General features: G+C 47.0%; 1 protein-coding gene across 3 annotated transcripts in view; it reads left to right on the top strand.

Annotated features, from left to right (window-relative positions):
* The window catches only part of KAZN (kazrin, periplakin interacting protein), a 1,589,619-nt gene that overhangs the window by 1,459,071 nt on the left and 108,099 nt on the right, over nucleotides 1-22,449 (top strand). For all 3 annotated transcript variants that reach the window (XM_056825274.1, XM_056825275.1, XM_056825276.1), the window contains one exon: nucleotides 21,767-21,903. In XM_056825274.1, the coding sequence (XP_056681252.1) occupies nucleotides 21,767-21,903 (137 nt within the window). The remainder of the gene's footprint in view (nucleotides 1-21,766; nucleotides 21,904-22,449) is intronic.

Genomic DNA, 22,449 nt, shown 5'->3' with positions numbered 1-22,449 from the left:
ATTTCGTAGGGATCTTGGGTGGCAAAAGTCTTGGGAAAGTATTTTTTGTGAAGATGGAAATTCGAGCTGTTCTTTTTCTAAGCATCGCTCAGCCCATCAAAATTCTAGCCCAAGGAAGGAGTTGGAAAGGGTCCCTGAGAACTGATTGTCATGTGGGCTGGGGCCTGTGTGTAATTGCATTCTCTATTCTGTTGGTACCCAATCGCCAGTGCTCCGCAAACTCCAACCTAGAACACGTTGCTGATGGATGCCTGTGATACTCTTTCAGCCTGAATTAATATCTACCGGTAGGAACGGGTCTTTGGTTGAAAAAACATGCCCTGTGATTGCTCGATGAAATAAACATCCATGTTTCACTCCTTCCCAAAGCCCAATTCACCGTGTCCCCTCTCCCAAAGACCCTGAAACCTATTCTAGAAGCCAGCCCTTCTAGTAACCCCCAGTGCCTGGTATCTCGATGTGAGCCTTGGCAGGTAGCAAGCAGCTTTTCTTCTCTGGTACTGCCTCATAGGATGCAGGAAGGAATAGGAGTGAGACCCCAGATGCTACAAATAGCAAAAAGAATAATGACAAATAATAATAATCACAAGAAGCAGTATAATGTAGTGACTAACGGGCTGTATAGAAGGATCTGAGTTCAAATTCTTCCTGACACATGCTAATTAGGTGGCCTCTTAATCTCTCAGTACTCAAGGCCAGTGGAGTCAAACTCAAATAGAAATGGGTCCCTCTGAGAGACAGCGAGGTAACTCAGTGGATTGAGAGCCAGGCCTAGAAATGGGAGGTCCTGGGTTCAAATGTGGCCTCAGACCCTTCCTAACTAGGTAACCCTGGGCAAGTCACTTAAACCCTATTGCCTTGCTCTTACCCTCTTCTGTCTAGGAACAAATACACAGCAATGATTCTAAGATGGAAGGGAGGGAGGGAGGGAGGGAGGGAGGAAGGGAGGGAGGGAAGGAAGGAAGGAAGGAAGGAAGGAAGGAAGGAAGGAAGGAAGGAAGGAAGGAAGGAAGGAAGGAAGGAAGGAAGGAAGGAAGGAAGGAAGGAAGGAAGGAAGGGAGGGAGGGAGGGAGGGAGGAAGAAAGGGAGGGAAAAAGGGAGGGAGAGAGGGAAAGAGGGAAGGAGAGAGGAAGGGGTCCCTGCAGCCATCTATTGATTTAGAAAACCACACGATAGCATTATCTATGCTATATTGTATTTTATGTGTTTCGTTAAGCATTTCCCCATTACATTTTAATCTGGTTCCTGCCTCATGCCTCTTAAGACCATAAATTTTGGAGAAAGTGCTAACTTATATGGGTAGAGGGAACTCCCTCTAATAATGAAAGCATCACTAAAATCCTTTTTCCCTAAGGGTATCCCATAACTATTTATGGACCTATGTTGGTTCAATCAACTAGCATTACTTACTGTGTGCCAGGCACTGTGCTAACCTTGTGGAGATACAAAGAAAAAGCATAAACAGTCCTTGCTTTCAAGGAGTTTGCAGACTAATGGGAGAGATAACAGTAAGTAACTAGGTCAATATAAGATTTATGCCAAATAGATAAAAGGTAATCTCAGAGGGAAAAGCATTAACAGTAGGTGGGACTAGGAAAGGTGCCAGTTTGCCTTGATAGAGGAAATTTTCCTTATCCTAAAGTTCCATATGCAGCGAAATTATAATCTTATCATTTTCTCTTTTTCTCTCATCTCTCCATCTCTCCCCCTTTCCCCCCTTTCCTATTCTGCCTTGCTCTCCTCTCTCTCTTCTTTGTCCCCTTTTCTCTCCCTCTTCTCTTATCTCTCTTCTTTCTTACTTTCTCCTCTGTCTCTATTCTTCCATCTTTCTGTCTTTGTTTCTCTTTGTCTTTTAAAAAAAAATCCTTACTTCCATCTTGAAATCAATACTGTATATTGGTTTCAAGGCAGAAGAGAGGTAAGGGCTAAGCAATGGAAGTTAAGTGACTGGCCCAGAATCACACAGCTAAGAACTGTTTGAGGCCAAATTTGAACCCAGGACCTCCCATCTCTAGGCCTGGTTCTCAATCCATTGAGCCACTTAACTGCCCTTTTTCTCTCTGTCACTTTTTATAGACAGACAGACAAATAGATAGACAGATACATAGACACACAGACAGATTAGATAGACAGACAGACAGATAGATAGATAGATAGATAGATAGATAGATAGATAGATAGATAGATAGATAGATACATAGATACATAGATACATAGATACATAGATGCATAGATAGATAGATAGATAGATAGATAGATAGATAGATAGATAGATAGATAGATAGATAGATAGATAGATGGATGGATGGATGGATGGATGGATAGATAGATAGATAGATAGATAGATAGATGGATGGATGGATAGATAGATAGATAGATAGATAGATAGATAGATAGATAGATAGATAGATAGATAGATAGATAGATAGATAGATGGATGGATAGATGGATAGATGGATAGATAGATAGACACACAGACACACAGACACACAGACACACAGCACACAGACATGGTTGTGTCATTTCAGGCCTGTCCAACTCTTCATGACTCCATTTGTGGTTTTCTTGGCAAAGATACTCCAATGGTTTGCCATTTCCTTCTCCAGAAAACCTGAAATGGAATCGTGAAGAGTTAGATATGACTGAAACAAGTGAACACCAACAACTTATGTGCCACTGAGAATACTCGGCTTAAGATAAAGCTGCGTCCCCCCTCAGGCAGCTTGCATTCTATTCTGGGAGCAAACACATACCTGTCTAAGAATGTTAGTCACCAACCAGTTGGCACAAGAGCATGTGTGTATTCCAAACCTGTCTAGAACAGGTGGCAGGTAATTCCAGAAGGGCAGGGACTAAGCGACTGGGAGAGCCAGGAAAGAAAAGTCTCTTGTAAAAGGGGCATTTGGGCAGAGAAAAGAGGCAAATTTGGATTTAAGATACTGACAAACTTCCTGGCAACTAGAACCACCCCCAAGAGGAATGGACTGCTTCATCAGGTAGCAGTTTTCTCCTCCCTAGAGATCTTAAAGCAATAGCTTTGTTGTTGTTGAGTCATTTTTCAGTCTTATCTGACTCTTCATGAGCCCATTTGGGGTTTTCTTGGCAAAGTTACCAGAATGGTTAGCCCTTTCCTTCTTCAGCTCGTTTTATAAATGAGGAAACTGAGGCAAACAGGATTAAGTGACTTGCCCAGGATCTCACCGCTAATGTAGAAGGCCAGGTTTGAACGAAAGAAGATGACTCCAGGGCCTGCCCTTACATAGCACCTAGGTGCAGGAAGGTGAGGGGATGAGGGTTTCGTCCCTAGATTTAGAAGCCTCCCACCCCTATGCAGCATTGGGCGGGGGGAGTTCCTCTCCTGTTCAGTAGCGTTGGCCTTTTTCAATCAATCAGTCCTTATTAAGATCCTACAATGTGCCAAGCACTGTGCTAAGCACTCGACGTGGCTCCCTCGGTCCCCATTTCCCATCTCCCCAGTATGGCCAGCCTTCCACTGGCCTAGAGACTTTATGGTACCCTGAGCAAGCTGCTTCTTAGTCACCACAAGCTCCCCAACTTGCCCCCAGCTGCAGAGTTGCCTAGTGACCAACTCCACTGGGAGGTCCGTGCCCATGGGCATCGCGTGGCCGCTCGGGTGATGCCAACAGAAGGAAGTGGCAGCCCTTCAGCATTTCTCTCTCCAGCTCTCCTGTCTGTGGCTCTGTACCTCCACCCCCTCCCTACCCGCAGGCCTTCTCATTCCACCAGTTTTACTGCAAAAGGGAGCACTTTCTGTAAATCATTAAAGTCCCTAAATTTGCCGGTTAATTAGGATAAGTTGTGGCTGTCAGTCTTAGTTATTTAATTACATTCTTGGCTGGCCTCCTTGAGTTGGCCTGCTGGTTATGGAGTAGCAGCAGGCGGGCTGGCCCTACCCTTAGGAAGACTAGGTGAGTGCCAGCCTGATGCCCTGCGATGGAAGGGGGCAGAGAAGGGCTGCCCAGAGCAAAAACTTCCCACCCACCCCTCAAGCTGGAATTGTTTTAGGGCCAGAAACTCTCATATTATTAGCATTTCTTCAGGCTGTGGCTCTGGATTCTCAAGATCCTGGCGTCTAAACTTCTCAATTCATTTTTGCTTTCCTTAACAAATATTTTTATTATCTTTTGCTTAATGCCCGGCCACCTCCCCTTACTATAAGGAGAGGCGGGGAGGTTCAGTGAAACTAAACAAGATATTGGACACACCAAGCATGATATATGGGGTTCTGTACCCATAATCCCCTGCCTCTGCAAAGAATAGGGAGGATGGGGGAAGCAGGGGCCTTCTCTCCTCTCTTCTTTGGGTCCAAGTTTAGTCATTATCATTTTACAGTCCTTCCTTTTGGTTATTTTCTACTTGCCTCATTTTACAAAGAGGGAAACAAAGGCTCAAAGAGACCAAGCCAACCAATTGTGGAGTAAGCATTTAATAAGTGCCTTCTATGTGCGGGACACTCTCCTGAAAAGTGCTGGGACTGAATGACTTACCCCAGGCAGAGCAGAGGAGCCGGGATTTGAGCACAGTGTCCCCTGACCCCAAGTGCTGGTGCCAGCTGCTGGTCATTTCTCAGAGAAGCCCCTGGCCCACAAGGAGGTCCTGCACACTGAGGGCTGCCCTGGCTCCTGGGGAAGCGGCGTGGTTTAGATCCAATAAGTCCCTGTCCCGATGGACTTTGGGCTTCAGGAAATCCAGGCCTTCTGGGGATGTTCATTCACTGGACATGAGGTGAGTTTACTGATGTGTTAATAGCTGACCCCTAAATACCAGGGAGAACAGTGTGAGTCTCATTATGTTTGGACTCGCCAAACATTCCTCTGCCCTCCCCTCCCCTCCCCTCCCCTCCCTTCCCCTCCCCTCCCCTCCCCTCCCTTCCCCTCCCCTCCACTCCCCTCCCTTCCCTTCCCTCCTCTCCCCTCCAATCCCCTCCTCTTCTCTCCCTCCTCTCCCCTCCCCTCCCCTCCTGTCACTTCCCCTCCCCTCCCTCCCCTCCCTTCCCCTCCCCTCCACTCCCCTCCCTTCCCTTCCCCTTCTCTCCCTTCCTCTCCCCTCCCCTCCTCTTCCCTCCCCTCCCCTCCCTTCCCCTCCCCTCAACTCCCCTCCCTTCCCTTCCCCTCCTCTCCCCTCCAATCCCCTCCCCTTCTCTCCCCTCCTCTCCCCTCCCCTCCCCTCCTGTCACTTCCCCTCCCTTCCCTTCCCCTTCTCTCCCCTCCCTTCCCCTCCCCTCCACTCCCTTCCCTTCCCTTCCCCTTCTCTCCCCTCCCCTCCCCTCCCCTCCCCTCCCTTCCCCTCCCTCCACTCCCCTCCCTTCCCTTCCCCTCCTCTCCCCTCCAATCCCCTCCCCTTCTCTCCCCTCCTCTCCCCTCCCCTCCCCTCCTGTCACTTCCCCTCCCCTCCTCTCACCTCTCCTCCCCTCTCCCTCCTCTCCCCTCTCTCCCCTCCCCTCCCCCTCCTCTCTCCTCTTCCCTTCCCCCCTCCCCTCCCCTCCCCTCCCCTTCCCTCCACTCCCCTCCCCCTCCTCTCTCCTCCTCTCACCTCCCCTCCTCTCCCCTCCTCTTACCTCCCCTCCCCTCCCCTCCTCTACATAGCTAGTTAAATGCATCAAGAGGATGGAAACAAAAATTTTTCTTTTAAAAACTCTTTACTTTGTCTTAGTAAACCTAAGACAGAAGGGCAAGTGGTAGGCAATGGGGGTTAAGTGACTTGCCCAAGATCACATAGCTAGGAAGTGTCTGAGGTCAAATTTGAACCCTGGTCCTCTAGTCCTCAGGCCTGGCTTTCTGTCCACTGTGCCTTGAAACAAACACTTTTAAGGGCTATTATATTACATGCTTAGGATACAAGCAAAAAGGCAGCCCTTGCCCTCAGGGAACTCAAAGTCTTTTTTTTTAAACCTTTACCTTCCATCTTAGACTAATACTGTGTATTGGCTCCAAGGCAGAAGAATAGCAAGGGCTAGGCAATGGGGGTTAAGTGACTTGCCCAGGGTCACACAGCTGGCAGGACCCTGGACCTCCTGTCTCTAGGCCTCTCAATCCACCGAGCTACCCAGCTGCCCTTGGGAACTTACATTGTAATGGAGAAAAACTATAAGCTAAAAAGATTTAAAAGAGGGGAGAAGGTACTCTGTAGAGCATGGCCTTCAAGCCTGGAGCCAAGCCCAGGAGGTACTCAGCCATTGCAGAGCAGGGCCAGCCTGATGAAAGGATTTTCTGGAGGGAGAAGGCTATTGGACTTTCCAGGGTGACAAAGCCTCAAAAAAAAAACCCAGGATCAGATAACAGCTGAGACACGATTTTTGAAGACTGCAAATCAGGAGTCGAGTCAAGAGGGGAAATCAAGGCCTCCTACCTTGCAGACTAAAATCTTGACTGAATGCTTCAGATCCAAGGCTTCACAGGAAACAGGAACCCACTCATTCCCACGTTTCTCAGCCTTCACTCTCGGGAAGTCCCTTAGGGCATGACTTTGCCCCTGCTCCTCCCCACGGGGCTTGGTGGGGACCTAAAGCAGTTGGGGTTTTTTTACCACCCACATAATATTTGCAATCCAGCCCTGTCATCCATCAGCCTTTCCTTTTGTCACATGGCTGGGCAGCTTCATTCCTCTGAGATCTCTTCTTTCCAACCCTGGAATGGGGTTTTGTTTGTTCTAACTGTTCCCAACCACACCCATCCTCCAGCTCTGGAAGGGTCTGAACCTAGATGGAGGGAAGGGGGCCAATGCGGGAGCATATCGGAAAGACAGAGCAGAAAGAGAATATAAAGGGAGAAGACTGGAGAAAGAAGAGTGGGGGTTAGGGAATGAGACACCATTTCCCTTTCCCTTGTTCTTAGGAAATGCAGGAAAGCAGAGACCAAGGACAATGGCTCTCTAGGAGCCCACAAGGAACTCTCTTGTCTGAAGAGAGTTCCTTGGTGGGGAATGAGTGAGCTGAGGGCTAGTTGTCTCCCCAAGAGGAAGGACCATGGAACTCCCAGAGATGACACCATCCCATGTTGTCATGGCGATGGACAAACAAGATGCTGGAGTTGGACATGCATCTCTTTATCTGGAACATCCCTTCTTTGGTGACTTGGGTTTAAATTGAGAGAACTAGTCCCCCCACACACACCCCTTCTTCCATCGGATCACAGAAAACCATCTAGCCCAGTTGCCCCACTCCGACTCCAAAGTGACATTGTCCTATTACTTGGTAGGCTGAGTTAGTTTCCTGTCAAGTTGGAAAATCTAACCTAATTAAGACCTCCATTTAATATTTAGACCATCATGCCTAGAGATATTAATGATTAAACATTTAAATGTTAATGAGTATAATTAGATGAAAGATTAGTTGAGCCTTTCACTAAATATACATTCAGGACTGATAAACTTTGTAATAATGTAAGATTGTAAATGTGTAAGCAGATATGTGTGTGTGTGTGTGTATAGATTCGTGGCTGAACTTTGATATGCCGCTTTGAATGGTAGTCGGCGAACCATTTGGCCCACTAAAAGGAAGATCGTCTGGCCTCGGTAAGACTGTAGGGATCCAGTGCTCATCTGTGGTGGCCAAGCAAATGAAAATCCCTCTACCACGTGGTAATTAGAAAGGAAAAAACGTAGATGTGGGGGAGAGAAATGAGGTCTTTTCTGATCTCTGACCTTTCCATCCCTCCCTAGATGTCCTCAAATATGTCATTGCGGCTGTTCTCATCTTTTGTCTTCCTTGTCTGACTGAACTCCTCAAGGGTAGAGGCTGTCATTGACTCTTATGCTTAATAAATACTAGTTGACTTGACTTTGGGTTATAACTAATTTGAAGGGTCCTCAGAGGTTACCTACTCTGACCCTTTTATTTTACAAATGTGGAAACTGAGGCTTTGGGTGATTAAATGAGTTGTCCAAGGTCACCCAGGTCATAAGTGTTGTTCTGCTGGATTCTTTTTTTTTTTTAACTTACAGCTGTATGACCCTGGGCAAGTCACTTAACCCCCGTAACCTATCCATGACCACTCTTCTGCCTTGGAACCAATACATAGTACTAACTCTAAGACGGAAGGTAAGGATTAAAAAAAAAAAAGATCCCTCACTCATGTGGCTATCTGAGGACCAATGGCTTCAACAGGCAGTCTTAGAGTAACTAACCTGATGCAGACTGACAGCTCAGCCAGTCACTAACAGAGGAGGTGGGAGTACTGGATTTGCCCTCCTCTTCTTCCTCCCCTCTACTTACTAAAGAAGAAAGGTTGGGGGGGGGGGAAGGAGGCAACTAGATAGCTCAGCACATTGAAAGACTGGCCCAGAGAGCCAAGCCTGGAGATGGGAGGTCTTGGGTTCAAATCTGGCCTCAGATACTTCTTAGCTGTGTGACCCTGGGCAAGTCACTTGACCCCCATTGCCTAGCCCTTACCACTCTTCAGCCTTGGAACCAATACACAGTATTGAATCTAAGACAAAAGGTGAGGGTTAAAAAAAAAAAAGGTCCCAGGCAGAGTTCTGACTATATAAAGTGAATTGAGGCTGGGAAATATCAGAGAGTAATTGAAGATTCACCTCCTTGTAAATATGTCGGTGGTGCCTTCCAGCTGGGCTCCAGAGAGATAAACATAGTATTATGGATTGGGTTCTGGATGGACCTGATCCCAAAAGGGCTTTTCAGCACACAGAGGAGATGCGCCCCTCTCCCGGCCCCTCAGAACCCTGAGCCAGGCCCAAAAGTTGACCTCGTAGAACAGCACAAAATTATAAAAATAGAGCCCATTGTGTGAGGGAATTATTGTGGAACATTCATTTCCAGAAAGTCCCTTCCAGAGTTCCTGTGTCGAGGGAATGTCAGCGTCCTGAGCCCCATCTACTTCTATTTTTAGTTACTGCTGGATTATGATTCAGAGGCAAAAGGACTCTTCCCGGACCCCTACCCCCTCCCCCTACGGAGGCCAGGAAAATAAATATGCCCCTAATTGCCATATGAGATTCCTCAGGCTCACTTTTAATAGAAAGAGGAAGTTGAGTTCCGCCATCGCTGGGAATCAGCTTTGTACAGTGGAAAATAAACACAATCCAGCCACCACACGGCTGCCATGTTGAAAGTCCCAAAGCCTAGGTATGATCAAACCATCTCCTGCTCAAGTAGCTTCACTGGCTCCCTATTGCCTCCATTTTGCATCTAAATAAAGACTTTCACGGTCAACCTTTCTTTCCAGATAGATCACATATTGTTCTTTTTAAGGTTTATTTAATTAATTGATTTAGAATATTTTTCCATGGTTATATGATTCATGTTCTTTCCCTCCCTTCCTCCCTCCCTCCACCCCATAGCCCATGCACAATTCCACTGGATTTTACATGTGTCATTGATCGAGACCTATTTCCCTATTAGTAATATTTGCAATAGAGTAGATCACATGTTATTCTGCCCCATATGCTGTGTGTTCCATCCATACCGGCTCTTCTATTACTGGTTCTGCCGGTAAAATGGATACCATTTCCCACTTCCATGCCTTTGTCCTGAAATATCTAGAATTCATTTACGTCACCTCTTAGAAGCCCTCTTTTTATTTTTCAAGGCTCAACTCAAGGGCTATCTGATCCCCAAGGCCTCTCTCTTGTTTCCTCCTCACTCCAAAACAGTTTGTATTTGCTTTGTCTGTATTTTGGATCAGTTTATCCAAAAGTGTTGCTTATCTCCAAAAGAGTAGAAGCTCCTATGCTTTAGATATAATAGGCATAGGTGCATCGAGGCGGCACAGTAGATAGAGTCCCATGCTCGGAATTGGGATCACCTCCATTCAAATTTGGCTTAGCTGTGTGACCCTGGGTAAGTCATTTAACCCTATTTGCCTAGCCTTTGCCTTTCTGTCTTAGAGCTATTGCTAGGAAAGAAAGTCAGGGTTAAAAAAAAAATAGTAGGCACAGATGGATGCTTGTTGAGTGGATCATTGGAAAAATGGATGGACGAATGAACAGTCCCATGAATTTGTCAGAACCTGGTCCTGATACTTATTATCCTGGACAAGGGAAATAAGAGAAGGAAATAAGCATTTATGTAGCACCTACTGGGGGCCAAGAACTGTGCCAAGCCTTTTACAAATATCTCATTTGATCCTCACAACAAGGTAGGTGTTGTTATTATCTCCATCTTACAGTTGAGGAAATGGCATCAATCACTGGTTAGGTGACTTCCCAAGGTCACAGCTAAGAAGTATCTGAGGTCAGATTCGAACCCAGGATCTCCCCTCTCTGAAGCCTGGGTTTCAATCCACTGAGCCACCCGGCTGCCCTCCTTCCCAGTAGTCTCTTTATCATGATCTCTGAGCCTTGATTCCCTCAACTGTACAAGGGGATGATAACAGCACCTACCCCATTGTTGTAAGTCTGCCCTGAGGACATTTTTGTAAAGCCCTTTGCAAACGTGAAGCTGAACATTAGCTGTTATTACTGTAGATGAGTTGAGCCAGATGTGTGGGGTATCTCTCTTGTTCTCTGCCCATGCCGTCTTCCATGCAGCGGACCCTTCTCGTGAATGAATGGTGGGATAAGTGAATGGACTGGGTGCTTTGTCTTCTGCCTCTGGGGTTTTCCCTCCATGTAATACCAGCTTTGCCCACTTACCTGCCTGCCCTCAAGCACGTTTCCTGCCCACTTTCCTCCTCCTCTTGCCCTTCCCCCTTCCTGCTACAGATGTGCGCACTGGTTTAACTGAAGCCACTGACCTTGTGGTCTCAACTACTGACAGGCAACTCCATCTGTGACTTATTAGCATTTATTTCATAGTCAGTCTTTAATAGGCTGCTGGGAAGGAATTTGGAGGCTTGAGCAAGAATGTACATTTGGCTTCAAAGAGGGCCATGGCCAAGTGGCACTGACCCCTACGTGGGGTTGGCTTTGATGCTTCCTCTTTGCACTGCCTGAAGGCAAGGAAAACAGGCTCTGCGGTGACGTGCCCTGGGAAGGGAGGCCAGGGCATTCGGTGTGGGAATTTCAGGGCTCCAAAGGAAAGAAGGCCGTCCCTCCGGCTTTGGAAAGTGAAGACATTTGCCTTACTCCATGGACAGAAAGCTCCCACTGGAACTTTGAAGCTAGACAGGACTCCCTCTCCCACATGCCTGCAGCCCTTATTCTGGACCTTATCTAGCTTTCTGCCCCTACCCAAATTGAGCTAGAATCTTAGAATGTCAGAGCTGAGAGGGGCTCTAAGAGGAGGACCCTTACAATGGGGAATATCTAAGAGGAGGTCCCTTAGAGCCCGAAATGTCAGTATCAGGAGAACCCTTAGAACTGATAATATCAGAGCTGAGAGGGACCTTAGAACAGAGAATGTCAGAGCTGGGAGAGATCTTAGAATAGAGAATGTCAGAGCTGGGAGAGAGCTTAGAACAGAGAATGTCAGAGCTGGGAGAGACCTTAGAACAGAGAATGTCAGAGCTGGGAGAGAGCTTAGAACAGGGAATGTCAGAGCTGGGAGAGATCTTAGAACAGAGAATGTCAGAGCTGGGAGAGAGCTTAGAACAGGGAATGTCAGAGCTGGGAGAGAGCTTAGAACAGGGAATGTCAGAGCTGGGAGAGACCTTAGAACAGGGAATGTCAGAGCTGGGAGAGACCTTAGAACAGAGAATGTCAGAGCTGGGAGAGAGCTTAGAACAGGGAATGTCAGAGCTGGGAGAGAGCTTAGAACAGGGAATGTCAGAGCTGGGAGAGAGCTTAGAACAGAGAATGTCAGAGCTGGGAGCGACCTTAGAACAGAGAATGTCAGAGCTGAGAATAACCTGAGAACACACAATGTCAGAGCTGGGAAGGTACCTCAAAGTCTAGAATATGTATTAACTAGGGAAGGCTTCGGGTCATAAAGTGTTAAAATAGAAAAGATTTCATAGATCATATCATTATGAGGACAGCAAGGAAGCCTTTACCTATCTCAGGGTCCATTTCAGTGCTCAGCCCAGAGATGTCAGGTTGGTTTTGTTGTTCAGTCATTTTGGTCATGTCTGACCCTTTATGATTCCATTTGGGGTTTTCTTGGGAGAAGTACTGGAGTGGCTGGCCATTTCTTTCTCCAGCTCATTTTATAGATGAGGAAACCAAGGCAAACAGGGTTAAGTGACATAACCAGGGTCATCCAGCTAGTAAGTATCTGACTTTCAGTGACCCCATTGGGATTTTGTTGACAAAGACACTGGAGTGGTTTGCCTTTTCCTTCTTGAGCGCATGTTATAGATTTGGAAACTGAGGAAAACAGGGAGAAGTGTCCAGAGTCACCCAAATAGGAAGTATACAAGATCAAATTTGAACTGAGGAAGATGAGCCTTCCAGATTCCAAGCAAGGTTCTCTATCCACTGTCCCACATAGCTGCTCCCTAATATACTGATCCTGTCAGAGTTTGGACTAGAAAGACCTTCCCAGGCTTCCATTTGAGGTGGATTGCAAAGGGTGGGGGTTGCCCATCAGTATCGAGAAGAAATCAGTTTGTCCCAATAATGGGGTTCATTCTCCCTGGCAATGCCCACCCTCCCTTTGTGGCCCAGAAGGAGAGGGGGGCATCCCCTTGCCTGCATCTTCCCCATGGCGGTCCTGGATCCAGCCCAATTCTAATTTCATTGTACTACTCAACATGAAACGGGCCGTTTGCTATGATGTTTTCAAAGTTAATATAAAGGTTATTACTCTAGCTGGAGCGCTGGAGACTGGTGATAAACTGAGTGTGGGGCTGCTTTACATTTCTATCAGCCAGGGCCAGGCAGTGTGGCCGTCACCAATAAGGGAGGCCTGGAAGCAGGGGGCCTCAGAGGCTGCTCTGCCATAAACAAAAGTGAAGACCACTGCCTGAATGGCAATCAGGTTCAGAGGATCCGAGAGAGCCTTCAAGGTCGTCCAGTCTAAGCTTCTTCTCATTTTACAGAGGAGGATATTGAGGCCCAGCCTAGAGAATGCCCCAAGTCACAGAGGAAATCAGTGGCAAAGAGGGGGCAAGAACCAAGGCCCTCTGACTGAAGATCTAGTGCCCTAACCACTGTACCATTCTGCCTCTGGAAAGCAACCTGTTTCGAAAATCTAAAGGCCTGGAGGAGAAAATAGATTGCTAACTGTTTCAGTTCAGTTGGTCCTCCCTCCCTTCTAGGAGAAGAATTCAGAAATTCTATGTTCTAAGGGTCTTCCTTGCTTTAGAATTCTGTTCTAAAGACCCTCCCAGCTCTGACATCCTGTGTTCTAAGTTCCCCCCCAGCTCTGACATTCTGTGTTCTAAAGACCCTCCCAGCTCTGACATCCTGTGTTCTAAGATTCCTCCCCCCCAGTCCTGACATTCTGTGTTCTAAAGACCCTCCCAGCTCTGACATCCTGTGTTCTAAGGTCCTTCTCAGCTCCATCATTCTATCTTCTCATTTCTGACATCCTGTGTTCTAAGATTCCCCCAGTCCTGACATTCTGTGTTCTAAGGGTGCTTTACCCTGTTCTCCGGGAGCCCAAAGGTCAGTGGAATTCGGCTGGCAGCCTTGGGAACAGGGTTTTCATGGTGATAGTTCCCAGGCAGAACTGGGAGCTGCTATTTCTCCTGAGAGCTCTTGGTGACTTAGTTTGTACAGTTTGTGAGACAGAAAGAGAAAAGAAAGTATCATTGATTTAGGGCTGGAGGGGACTTTTGAAGTCAGTGCAAAAAGAGCACTTTGAATTGGCTTTAAGGAACATCTTTCCTCCCACCTCCCTCCCTTTTCTATCCCACTAGCCACTGTCCAGAGCTAAGAGACACCCCACCTCCCCCCTTACCCCTTTGTGCAGAATGCTCACTCCTTAAGTATCGTCTGTCCTTCAGGGCTCACCTCCCAAAGTGCTCCTACCTCTTGGCAATTGTGGGTGAGGAAAAGCTTCAAACCTAATCAAACAAGACAAGGGTGAACCAGGGAAAAGAACTCATGACTTTGGGTTAAGAGACTCTGATTCTAATTCTTAATCTACCACAATTAGCTATGTGATCATAAATGAATCATTGCCCTTCTCCACCCCTAATTTTCCTTCTCTATAAAATCCTTGGACCATATCTTCTCTAAGGCATCTCCCAACTCTGCCACTCCATGTTCTAAAACCCCTCCTTTTCAGCTCCAACACTCTGTTCTAGACTTCTTCCAGCTCTTAACATTCTCTGTTCTAAGTCCTCTCCAAGCTTTGACATTCTATGTCCTAAGGTAGGGACCTTTCCAGCTCTGATATTCTCTGTTCTAAGGTCCTTCCTTTAAAGCTCTGACATTCTCAGCTCTAAGGTCCCTCCTTTCCAGCTCTGACATTCTATGTTCTAAGGTCCTCCTTTCCAGCTCCAGAAAAGAGTTTTAACATTAAAGTCAGAAGACTTGAGCTCTGACATTCTCTGTTCTAAGGACCCTCCCAGCTCCGACATTCTCTGTTCTAAGGTCTCTCCTAGCTTTAACATTCTGTGTTCTAAAGATTCTCCCAGCTCTGACATTCTCTGTTCTAAGCTCTCTCCCAGCTCTGACATTCTGTGTTCTAAGGTCTCTCCCAGCTCTGATATTGTCTATTCTAAGGTCTCTCCCAGCTCTGACCTTCTCTGTTCTAAGGTCTCTCCCAGCTCTGACACTCTCTGTTCTAAGGTCTCCTCCAGCTCTGACATTCTCTGTTCTAAGGTCTCTCCCAGCTCTGACATTCTCTGTTCTAAGGTCTCTCCCAGCTCTGACATTCTCTGTTCTAAGGTCTCTCCCAGCTCTGACATTCTCTGTTCTAGGCTCTCTCCCAGTGCTGACATTCTCTGTTCTAAGGTCCCTCCCAGCTCTGACATTCTCTGTTCTAAGCTCTCTCCCAGCTCTGACAGTCTCTGTTCTAAGGTCTCTCCCAGCTCTGATATTCTCTGTTCTAAGGTCTCTCTCAGCTCTGACATTCTCTGTTCTAAGGTCCCTCCCAGCTCTGACATTCTCTGTTCTAAGGTCCCTCCCAGCTCTGACATTCTCTGTTCTAAGGTCCCTCCCAGCTCTGACATTCTCTGTTCTAAGGTCCCTCCCAGCTCTGACATTCTCTGTTCTAAGGTCTCTCCCAGCTCTGACATTCTCTGTTCTAAGGTCTCTCCCAGCTCTGACATTCCCTGTTCTAAGGTCTCTCCCAGCTCTGACATTCTCTGTTCTAAGATCTCTCCCAGCTCTGACATTCTCTGTTCTAAGGTCTCTCCCAGCTCTGACATTCTCTGCTCTAAGGTCTCTCCCAGCTCTGACATTCTCTGCTCTAAGGTCTCTCCCAGCTCTGATGTTCTCTGTTCCAAGGTCTCTCCCAGTTGTAGCATTCTATGCTCTAAGGCCTCTTGGAGCTCTGACATTGCATTCTGCTCATGTGGATATTGGATGGCATTAGTACTTCTTTGATAAACCAGTGCTCAGGATGTCCGTAATGCAGGTCCTTGTCCATGGGTCCAGAGGCCCATTTGCAAAGCTTTCTGCTTCACCCCCTGGACCTTCTCCATTTCTCCACTCCTTCTCCCCATCTCCCATTAGAAGCTAGAAAACCCAGAGAAAAAGTCATCCCCGAGTACTGATCCCTGCCCAATGCTGAGAATATCCCAGGGCCAGAGCAGCAGAGGCTGGCGGGCCACTCAAAGCCCTCACTCATAACAGAAGACCTTCTAGGAGAGACAGATTGAGCTTCTTTCCCCTGGGCATGAAAGACATGTGGACAGGCCACCTGGCAGGGGACGATGTTCAGAGACCTTTTCCTTAGCAGACATGTGGGCTACAAGAAGGCAGATTCCTGGAGGAGGGAGGAAGGAGCCAAGGCCAGGAATGTTGGCTGGCAAAGACAGCCTGTCCCCTGCTGGGACTGGGGGGAACACCCTCCTGACAGACAGTGATCCAAGGCTGCAGCTGCTCTTTATAATGGGAAAAGGGTGTATTACTGGTACCCCACCCCTTAAGAGTGCCTGGGTTCAGACTTTCTGGGAAATCTTTGCTTTTACAAGAAAGCAGTATGTGATAATGAAAAGAGTTTTAACCTTAAAGTCGGAAGACTTGAGTTTGGCACCTGGAGGTCCTTGAAATACCAGATTCCTTGCTTGGCCCTCAGTTTCCCCCTCTGTAAAATAAAGGACCAAGTGATCCCTAAGGTCTTTTCTAGCAGCACATCTTAAAATAATAACAATAATAATGTATATGTATATGTTTTTAAGCCCTTGCCTTCTAAGTATTAGTTCTAAGGCAAAAGAATATAAGGGCTAGGTAATTGGAGCTAAATGACTTACCCAGGGTCACACAGCCAGGAACCTTCTGTCTCCAAGTCTGACTCTCAATCCACTAAACCACTTAACCTCAGTGTCTATATTTATCTTGGTTAGCTGAGAATATAAAGGTATTTGTGGGCCAGGGGCTTTTTGGAAAGATGGCTAGCACTCAGTTTCTTATCCTATGCATGTGCCTTCTCTCCATCTCTACCCTTTTTCCCTCCATGTGCCCAAAGCATAATTTTTAAGTAGTTCCCCCTTCATGTGATTAAATCAATTATTCATAGAAAATTTAAATATATTTTGTTTTCATGCCATCTACATTTCCCAATGTGCCCTTCTCCTTCCCTTGTGTTGTTATTCAGTTGTCTTCATGACCCCATTTGGGGTTTTCTAGGCAAAGATACTTGAGCACTTTGCCATTTTCTTTTCCAGCTTCATTTTACAGATGAGAAAACGAGGCAAACAGGATTAAACAACTTGCCTAGATTCACTCAGCTTGTAAAGAAGGTCTGAGACCAGATTTGAACTCCCAAAAAGGAGTCTCTTTTGAGTCCAGGCCTGTCACTTTATCTACTGAGCCACCTAGATGCCCTTATAACAAAGAACTAAAAACAAGGAAAAGAAACTCAGGCAGCATTCCACACCCATATTCTCTCCCACCTCTGCAAAAAAGCAGAGGAGCTCTTTTTTTAGTAGTTAGTCCACAAACCCAATGCCCTGTACTCAAGCAGCTTACATTCTAAAGGAGGAGAAAACAGAAAATATAACGGTTTAATTTACCATTTATATATTTATATTTATTTATTTGTTTATATATGAATTGATTATATAGACATATAATTAAAACTATTCCCCGAGGGAGGACACTAACAAGTGGGGAAAACCAAGAAATGTGGTCATTAAAACTTCCCAGCTTTCAGTTTCCATGGTGCTGTGGTTGTTTTTCTTTCCATTTTCATTGTTACAGTCATTCTACTGAATGTAGTTATTCCTGGTTCTGCTTTCTTCCATTGACATCAGTTCATATGAGTTTTTTCTTGCTTCTCCAAGTTCGTTATAGTCAGAATTTCTTACAACAGAGTAACATTCATCTGTTTCACGATTGATGGTACCTACTTTTCTTTGCTGACAATTTAGAGCTGTCCAAAAGCAAAATGGGCTGTCCCTGGAGGCAATGGTTTCTTCCTCACCAGAGGTGAAGATCGTGTAGCCATTTGTCAGTTTTATTATAGAGAATAGTCTTACTGTGTATAAAATGAACTAGATGGTCATTGAGGGTCCCTTCCATCTCTCCGATTCCATGATTTCTTCTTCTTCTTGACCAGGGAGGGCAGAAGCATGCAGAGAACCAACTTTAGGCTTTACCAAAGGAAACAAAGTCCTAACAATGACAGAATAATTGAAATGGAATAACAGGCTTCCTCATGAGGTGGTGGGTCCTCTCCTAATTTGGATTGCAAATGAAGACTGGATGATTCTTAGTCAGCAAGTCTTAGAAGGATCATGGCTGCATCTGAGCCACCTTAGCCTATGGAGGCCTTTCCATCCATCCTGCAGTAGCTCCAGAGAGTGAGCTCCTGAAGGAGAACAAGGACTGTTGTTTGGTTGGTTTTTTTTTTACCCCCCTGTAGGCATCCCAAGCTCTTGTCGTATTCATCCATCCTAGATTTTGAGCTGGAAAAGAACATGGTGGCCATCTAGTCCAATCCTTCCGGTATGAAACTGAGGCTTATGAGAATCAAGTGACTTACCCAAGTAGGAAATATCAGAGGTAGTATTCGAACCCAAAGCCTTCAGGTTTCAGAGATGGTGATTTGTCTTCCTTGTTTAGATATAATTCATGAACAAGATAAGAGATTGTCCAAAGGCAAGAAGTTGGACTGAGTGTGGAATCTGGGGATCCTCCTAGCTGGAATTCCACAGGAATTTGGACACACTATAACACACCAGACTTGTGTCTGGGACCTGGCTGTGCACCTCCCCTGTCTCCTTTATTACCAGCTGAGAACAGAAGCACCTTTTTCTTCTCTCTTCTCCTTTCCTCTCTAACACCCTCCATCAGGTCCTGGAATCCTTGGGAGGCTGCTCTCCCCTGGTGATGTGCTACCACAGCCCCAGCCTGGAGTGTGACATCATCCGTCACCATGGAAATGGTTCTAGTGGAGTTGCCGAGGAATGGGACATGCCCGAGTAAACCTGGTTGATTAGAGAGGAAAACTGGGGGCAGGGACTGGCTGCCTTGGAAGCAGGAGTCAGATCTACAGGCATTCAACATGTTTTGCAGATTGTCATCAGAAAGCCTAGGTTGGGGAAGTGTTTTGCTGGGGAAATATCTTTGTAACTAGTGAGAGATGGGCATATTTATGGGCATAAAAAGACAATTTGAAGCTTGGCAAATACAATGATGAGAGAGGGCACTGGATTTTTTTCTCTAAACCGGACCTGTGATGCCATTAGTATAGGGAGCTCTTTAGGAGGAAATTCCCTCTTCCAAGGCAGGGAACTGCCCTCCAACTCAGAGCCTTAAATTGTTAGGGCCCTAAGAAGTTATGTAATTTGCGCAGGTCTCATAGGTGATAAGAGTTGGGATTTGAACTCAGGTCACAGGGTCCTACATTAGATCAGGGAGGGACCTCAGAAGAACTCTAGTTCAATTCTTTCATTATACTGATAAGGAAACTGAGGACCCAGAGGGTTAATTGAGTTGCCCATGGTCACATCTAGTATAAGTGGCAGAGCTGGGATTTGAACCGAAGTCCTCAGACTGCACATCAAGCAATCTTTCCACTTTTTCCTTCAAGAGAAGAGTTGATGAAGTGGCTGAATCTGAGCCCTGAAAGGAGCTGCCTGCCCAGGTGTTCCCTGCCCCCAGTCCCTTGGCATTTGCCCCCTATATTCACCTGACCCAATAGGGTAGCTTTTACCAGGGAGATCCCACACAGGGTGCAAGACTGGAGAGGTTTCCTGGGATTGTTGCTGGAATGTTTCAGAACCTTGGGCTTCTTTTCTAATGGAACGCCATCATGCCGCCAGCCAGCCATCGTTGGGCTCCTCCAAGCTTGGGCTGCAAAATGTGTGCCAAGTTACTTTCCCTGGGGGTGGGAGGAGGAGGGCAAAGAGAACAGAAAGCATCTGCTGCTGGAAACTGCTACCTCCCATTAGGGAAGCCCCATTCTGCAGTGGGGGAGGGTCCACTCATTCTCCCTGATCGAAAAATCACCCAGGTGACACGTTAATGACTTCTCTCCCTCCTGCCCGGCTTTATGCAGCCCTTGGCTGTCATGGTGATGAGAGGAATGTGAGCCCTGGATTCCAGAGGGCTTCTCTCAGGGCCAGAGGAGTGGGAACATTCAGAGGCCCTAATGGGAGCTCCTGGGACTGGGGGTGGGGCAGAGGCACCAAAGAAACGCAACAGCGCCATGCAGAGGGCCCAGGTCTGGGGAGGCTTTGGGCAGGTCACTGCATTCTTCACTTCATGTTTACTTCTTGGGGAAATGAGGGGCTTAAAGCCTCTGAAGTTTGGGCCAGCTTAGAATCTGATGAGAATTCTTCAAGGCCCTGCTTCGTGCTCCCCATCTCTCTCTTCCTACTTGGGGTCTTTTGGCCTCCAAGGCAAAGCGAGGCTATCCTGATCTTGTCCTATACTGGCCACTCAGTGTTTTCTTTCTCTCTCCCTTCCCTCGTTTCCCTTCCTCCTTCCCTCCCTTCCTTCCATCTTCCCTTCCTTTCTTCCTTCCTTCCCTCCTTCCTTCCTTCCTTTCCTCCCTCCCTTCGTCCCTTCCTTCCTTCCTTCCTTCCTTCCTTCCTTCCTTCCTTCCTTCCTTCCTTCCTTCCTTCCTTCCTCCCTCCCTTCCTTCCTTTCCTCCCTCCCTTCGTCCCTTCCTTCATCCCTTCCTCCTTTCTTTCCTTCCCTCCCACCTCCCTCCCTCCCTTCCTTTCCTCCCTCCCTCCCTTTGTCCCTTCCTTCCTTTCCTCCCTCCCTTCCTTATTTCCTTCCTTCTGTCTTCTCTTCCTCCTTTCCTTCCCTCCTTCCTCCCTCCCTCCCTTCCTTCCTTTCTCCCTTCATTCCTTCCTTCCTTCCTCCCTTCCTTCCTTTGTCCCTTCCTTCCTTCATCCCTTCCTTCCTTCCTTCCCTCCCACCTTCCTTTCTCCCTTCCTTTCATCCCTTCCTCCCTTCCTTTCTTTCCTCCCTCCCTTCCTTCCTTGTTTCCTTCCTTCCTTTCCTCCCCTCTTTCCTTCCCTCCTTCCTTACCTTCCTTCCTTCCTGCCTTCCTTTTTTTCCTTCCTTCCTTCCTCTCTCAATCCTTCCTTCCCACCCTCCCTTCTTCATCCCTTTCTCCCTTTCCTTCCCAGCTCCCAAGACCAGCACTCTCTTCATTTTACTATCTTCTTTACATATAATTGAGTTGTATCATATTCTGATTTTGTTCTTAGGGAAGTAGTTGTGAGGATTGAGAGTCTGGCTTTCTTGGTATGAAGCCACCACTAGCTTAGCCACTAGCATGGTGCTTAGCACACAGTAAGACAAGAATACACACACACATACACTTTAGTGGCTTCTGAATGCAGAAATGTCTTCTCTAGTGCAGCTCAGTACCTTCTCTTCATCTGCTAGTGCCATACCCAGAGTACTGGTCACATAACCCATAAGTGCCAATGGTTGGATTTGAACCTGCATCTCCCTAGCTTCAAGGAGAGATGTTTGTCCACTAGGTACAGAACCTGTCAGCACATAGTAGGTACTTAATAAGTGTTTGTTGGGACAGCTGGGTGGCTCAGTTAACAGAGAGCCAACCCTGGAGACAAGAGGTCCCGGGTTCAAATCTGACCTCAGACACTTCCTAGCTGTGTGACCCTAGGCATGTCACTTAACCCCATTGCCTAGCCCTTACTGCTCTTCTGCCTTGGAACTGATCAATATTATCAATTTTAATACAGGAAGGTAAGAGGTTTTGTTTTGTTTTTTTAAGACGGATGGTAAAGTGTTCTATTTTTTTTAAGTGTTTGTTGATGGGTTCATTTTGTAAGATCCCTTCAGAGGGCCTGCAGGCTCCAGCACCCTCAATGTGTCTCCTTAAAATGGATCTTTCACTGCCTTTTTCTGACACATTAAGGGAAGTTGTGTTTTAACTGCGAGGAAATCCTTTGACAGATGGCAAGCCCAGGAAGAGACAAAGAGGATTCTGGTAGTATGGAAGAGCCTTGTTTACTTGCTAAGAGGCTCCTCTCCAGGTGAGATGTTTCCTATTTTTAATCAAGCTGGGTCCCCAACCGTGGGAACAGGAACAATTGGCAGCAGCTCCAGCCGGCTGCATTGACAGCTTCTCCTCCCTGGCTTGCAGGGGAGCCCTGAGGTTCATCTCAATAGAACCCGATGTTCAGACCAGCCTGGCCCCACAGAGTCCAGACGAGGGGTCCCAGTGGGGGCCAGAGCCTCCTTCTGCATCAGAAATCAGGGTTGAGTCAGGAAGGGCAGCCTAGTGAAGGAGTGCCAGGTGGACAAGAAGAGGCCTCCCTTCGGGGCAGTCCCACATTGATACCCTGTTCTCTCATCCTCCTAGCCATGAAGGCCGATCGGAAGCGTCTGAAGGCCGAAAAGACAGACCTTGTGAGCCAAATGCAGCAGCTCTACGCCACCCTGGAGAGCCGGGAGGAGCAGCTTCGGGATTTCATCCGGAACTATGAGCAGCATAGAAAAGTAAGCCCCACTATGCTTCTGGGGTATCGTATGGCCTGTATGTATATAGGCATGCATCTGGGTAGGGGTGGGTGTGCACCTTTAGGTCCCCAAGACACTATGCCATGATAGGAGCATGGCTTGAGAACTGGAAGGTCTTTTAAGGAGCCATTGAATCTCTTTTATAGTTATGGAAACTGAGGCAGGCAGAAATTAAGCGACTTGCCCAAGCTAGGGCACACAGCTAGGAAGTGTCTATAGAAGGATTTGAACCTATGTCTTCAATGAGTTGAAGTCGAGCAGATACAGAATGAGGAGATGATTAGGACCATGTTCAGCTACTCCAAAGAAGTCCACACCAAACTGTGTTCCATATTGGTTCAAGTCCCACCTCTTTGACCTTGGGCAAGGTGGTCTCCCTAGAGCTCCATTTTCTCATCTGTAGGATGGGAGAGTGGACTGGTGGCTTCTTGAAAGGTTTCTACAGTTCTTTCTCTGATCTCTGAGGTCCCTTCTTATTCTAGGTTTAAGGTCCTATGGTCTCAAGATGGAATGGATGGAATGGAT

Source organism: Monodelphis domestica, chromosome 4, assembly GCF_027887165.1.
Source record: "Monodelphis domestica isolate mMonDom1 chromosome 4, mMonDom1.pri, whole genome shotgun sequence".
Lineage (NCBI taxonomy): Eukaryota > Metazoa > Chordata > Mammalia > Didelphimorphia > Didelphidae > Monodelphis > Monodelphis domestica.
This window is presented reverse-complemented; position numbering and strand designations above follow the sequence as displayed.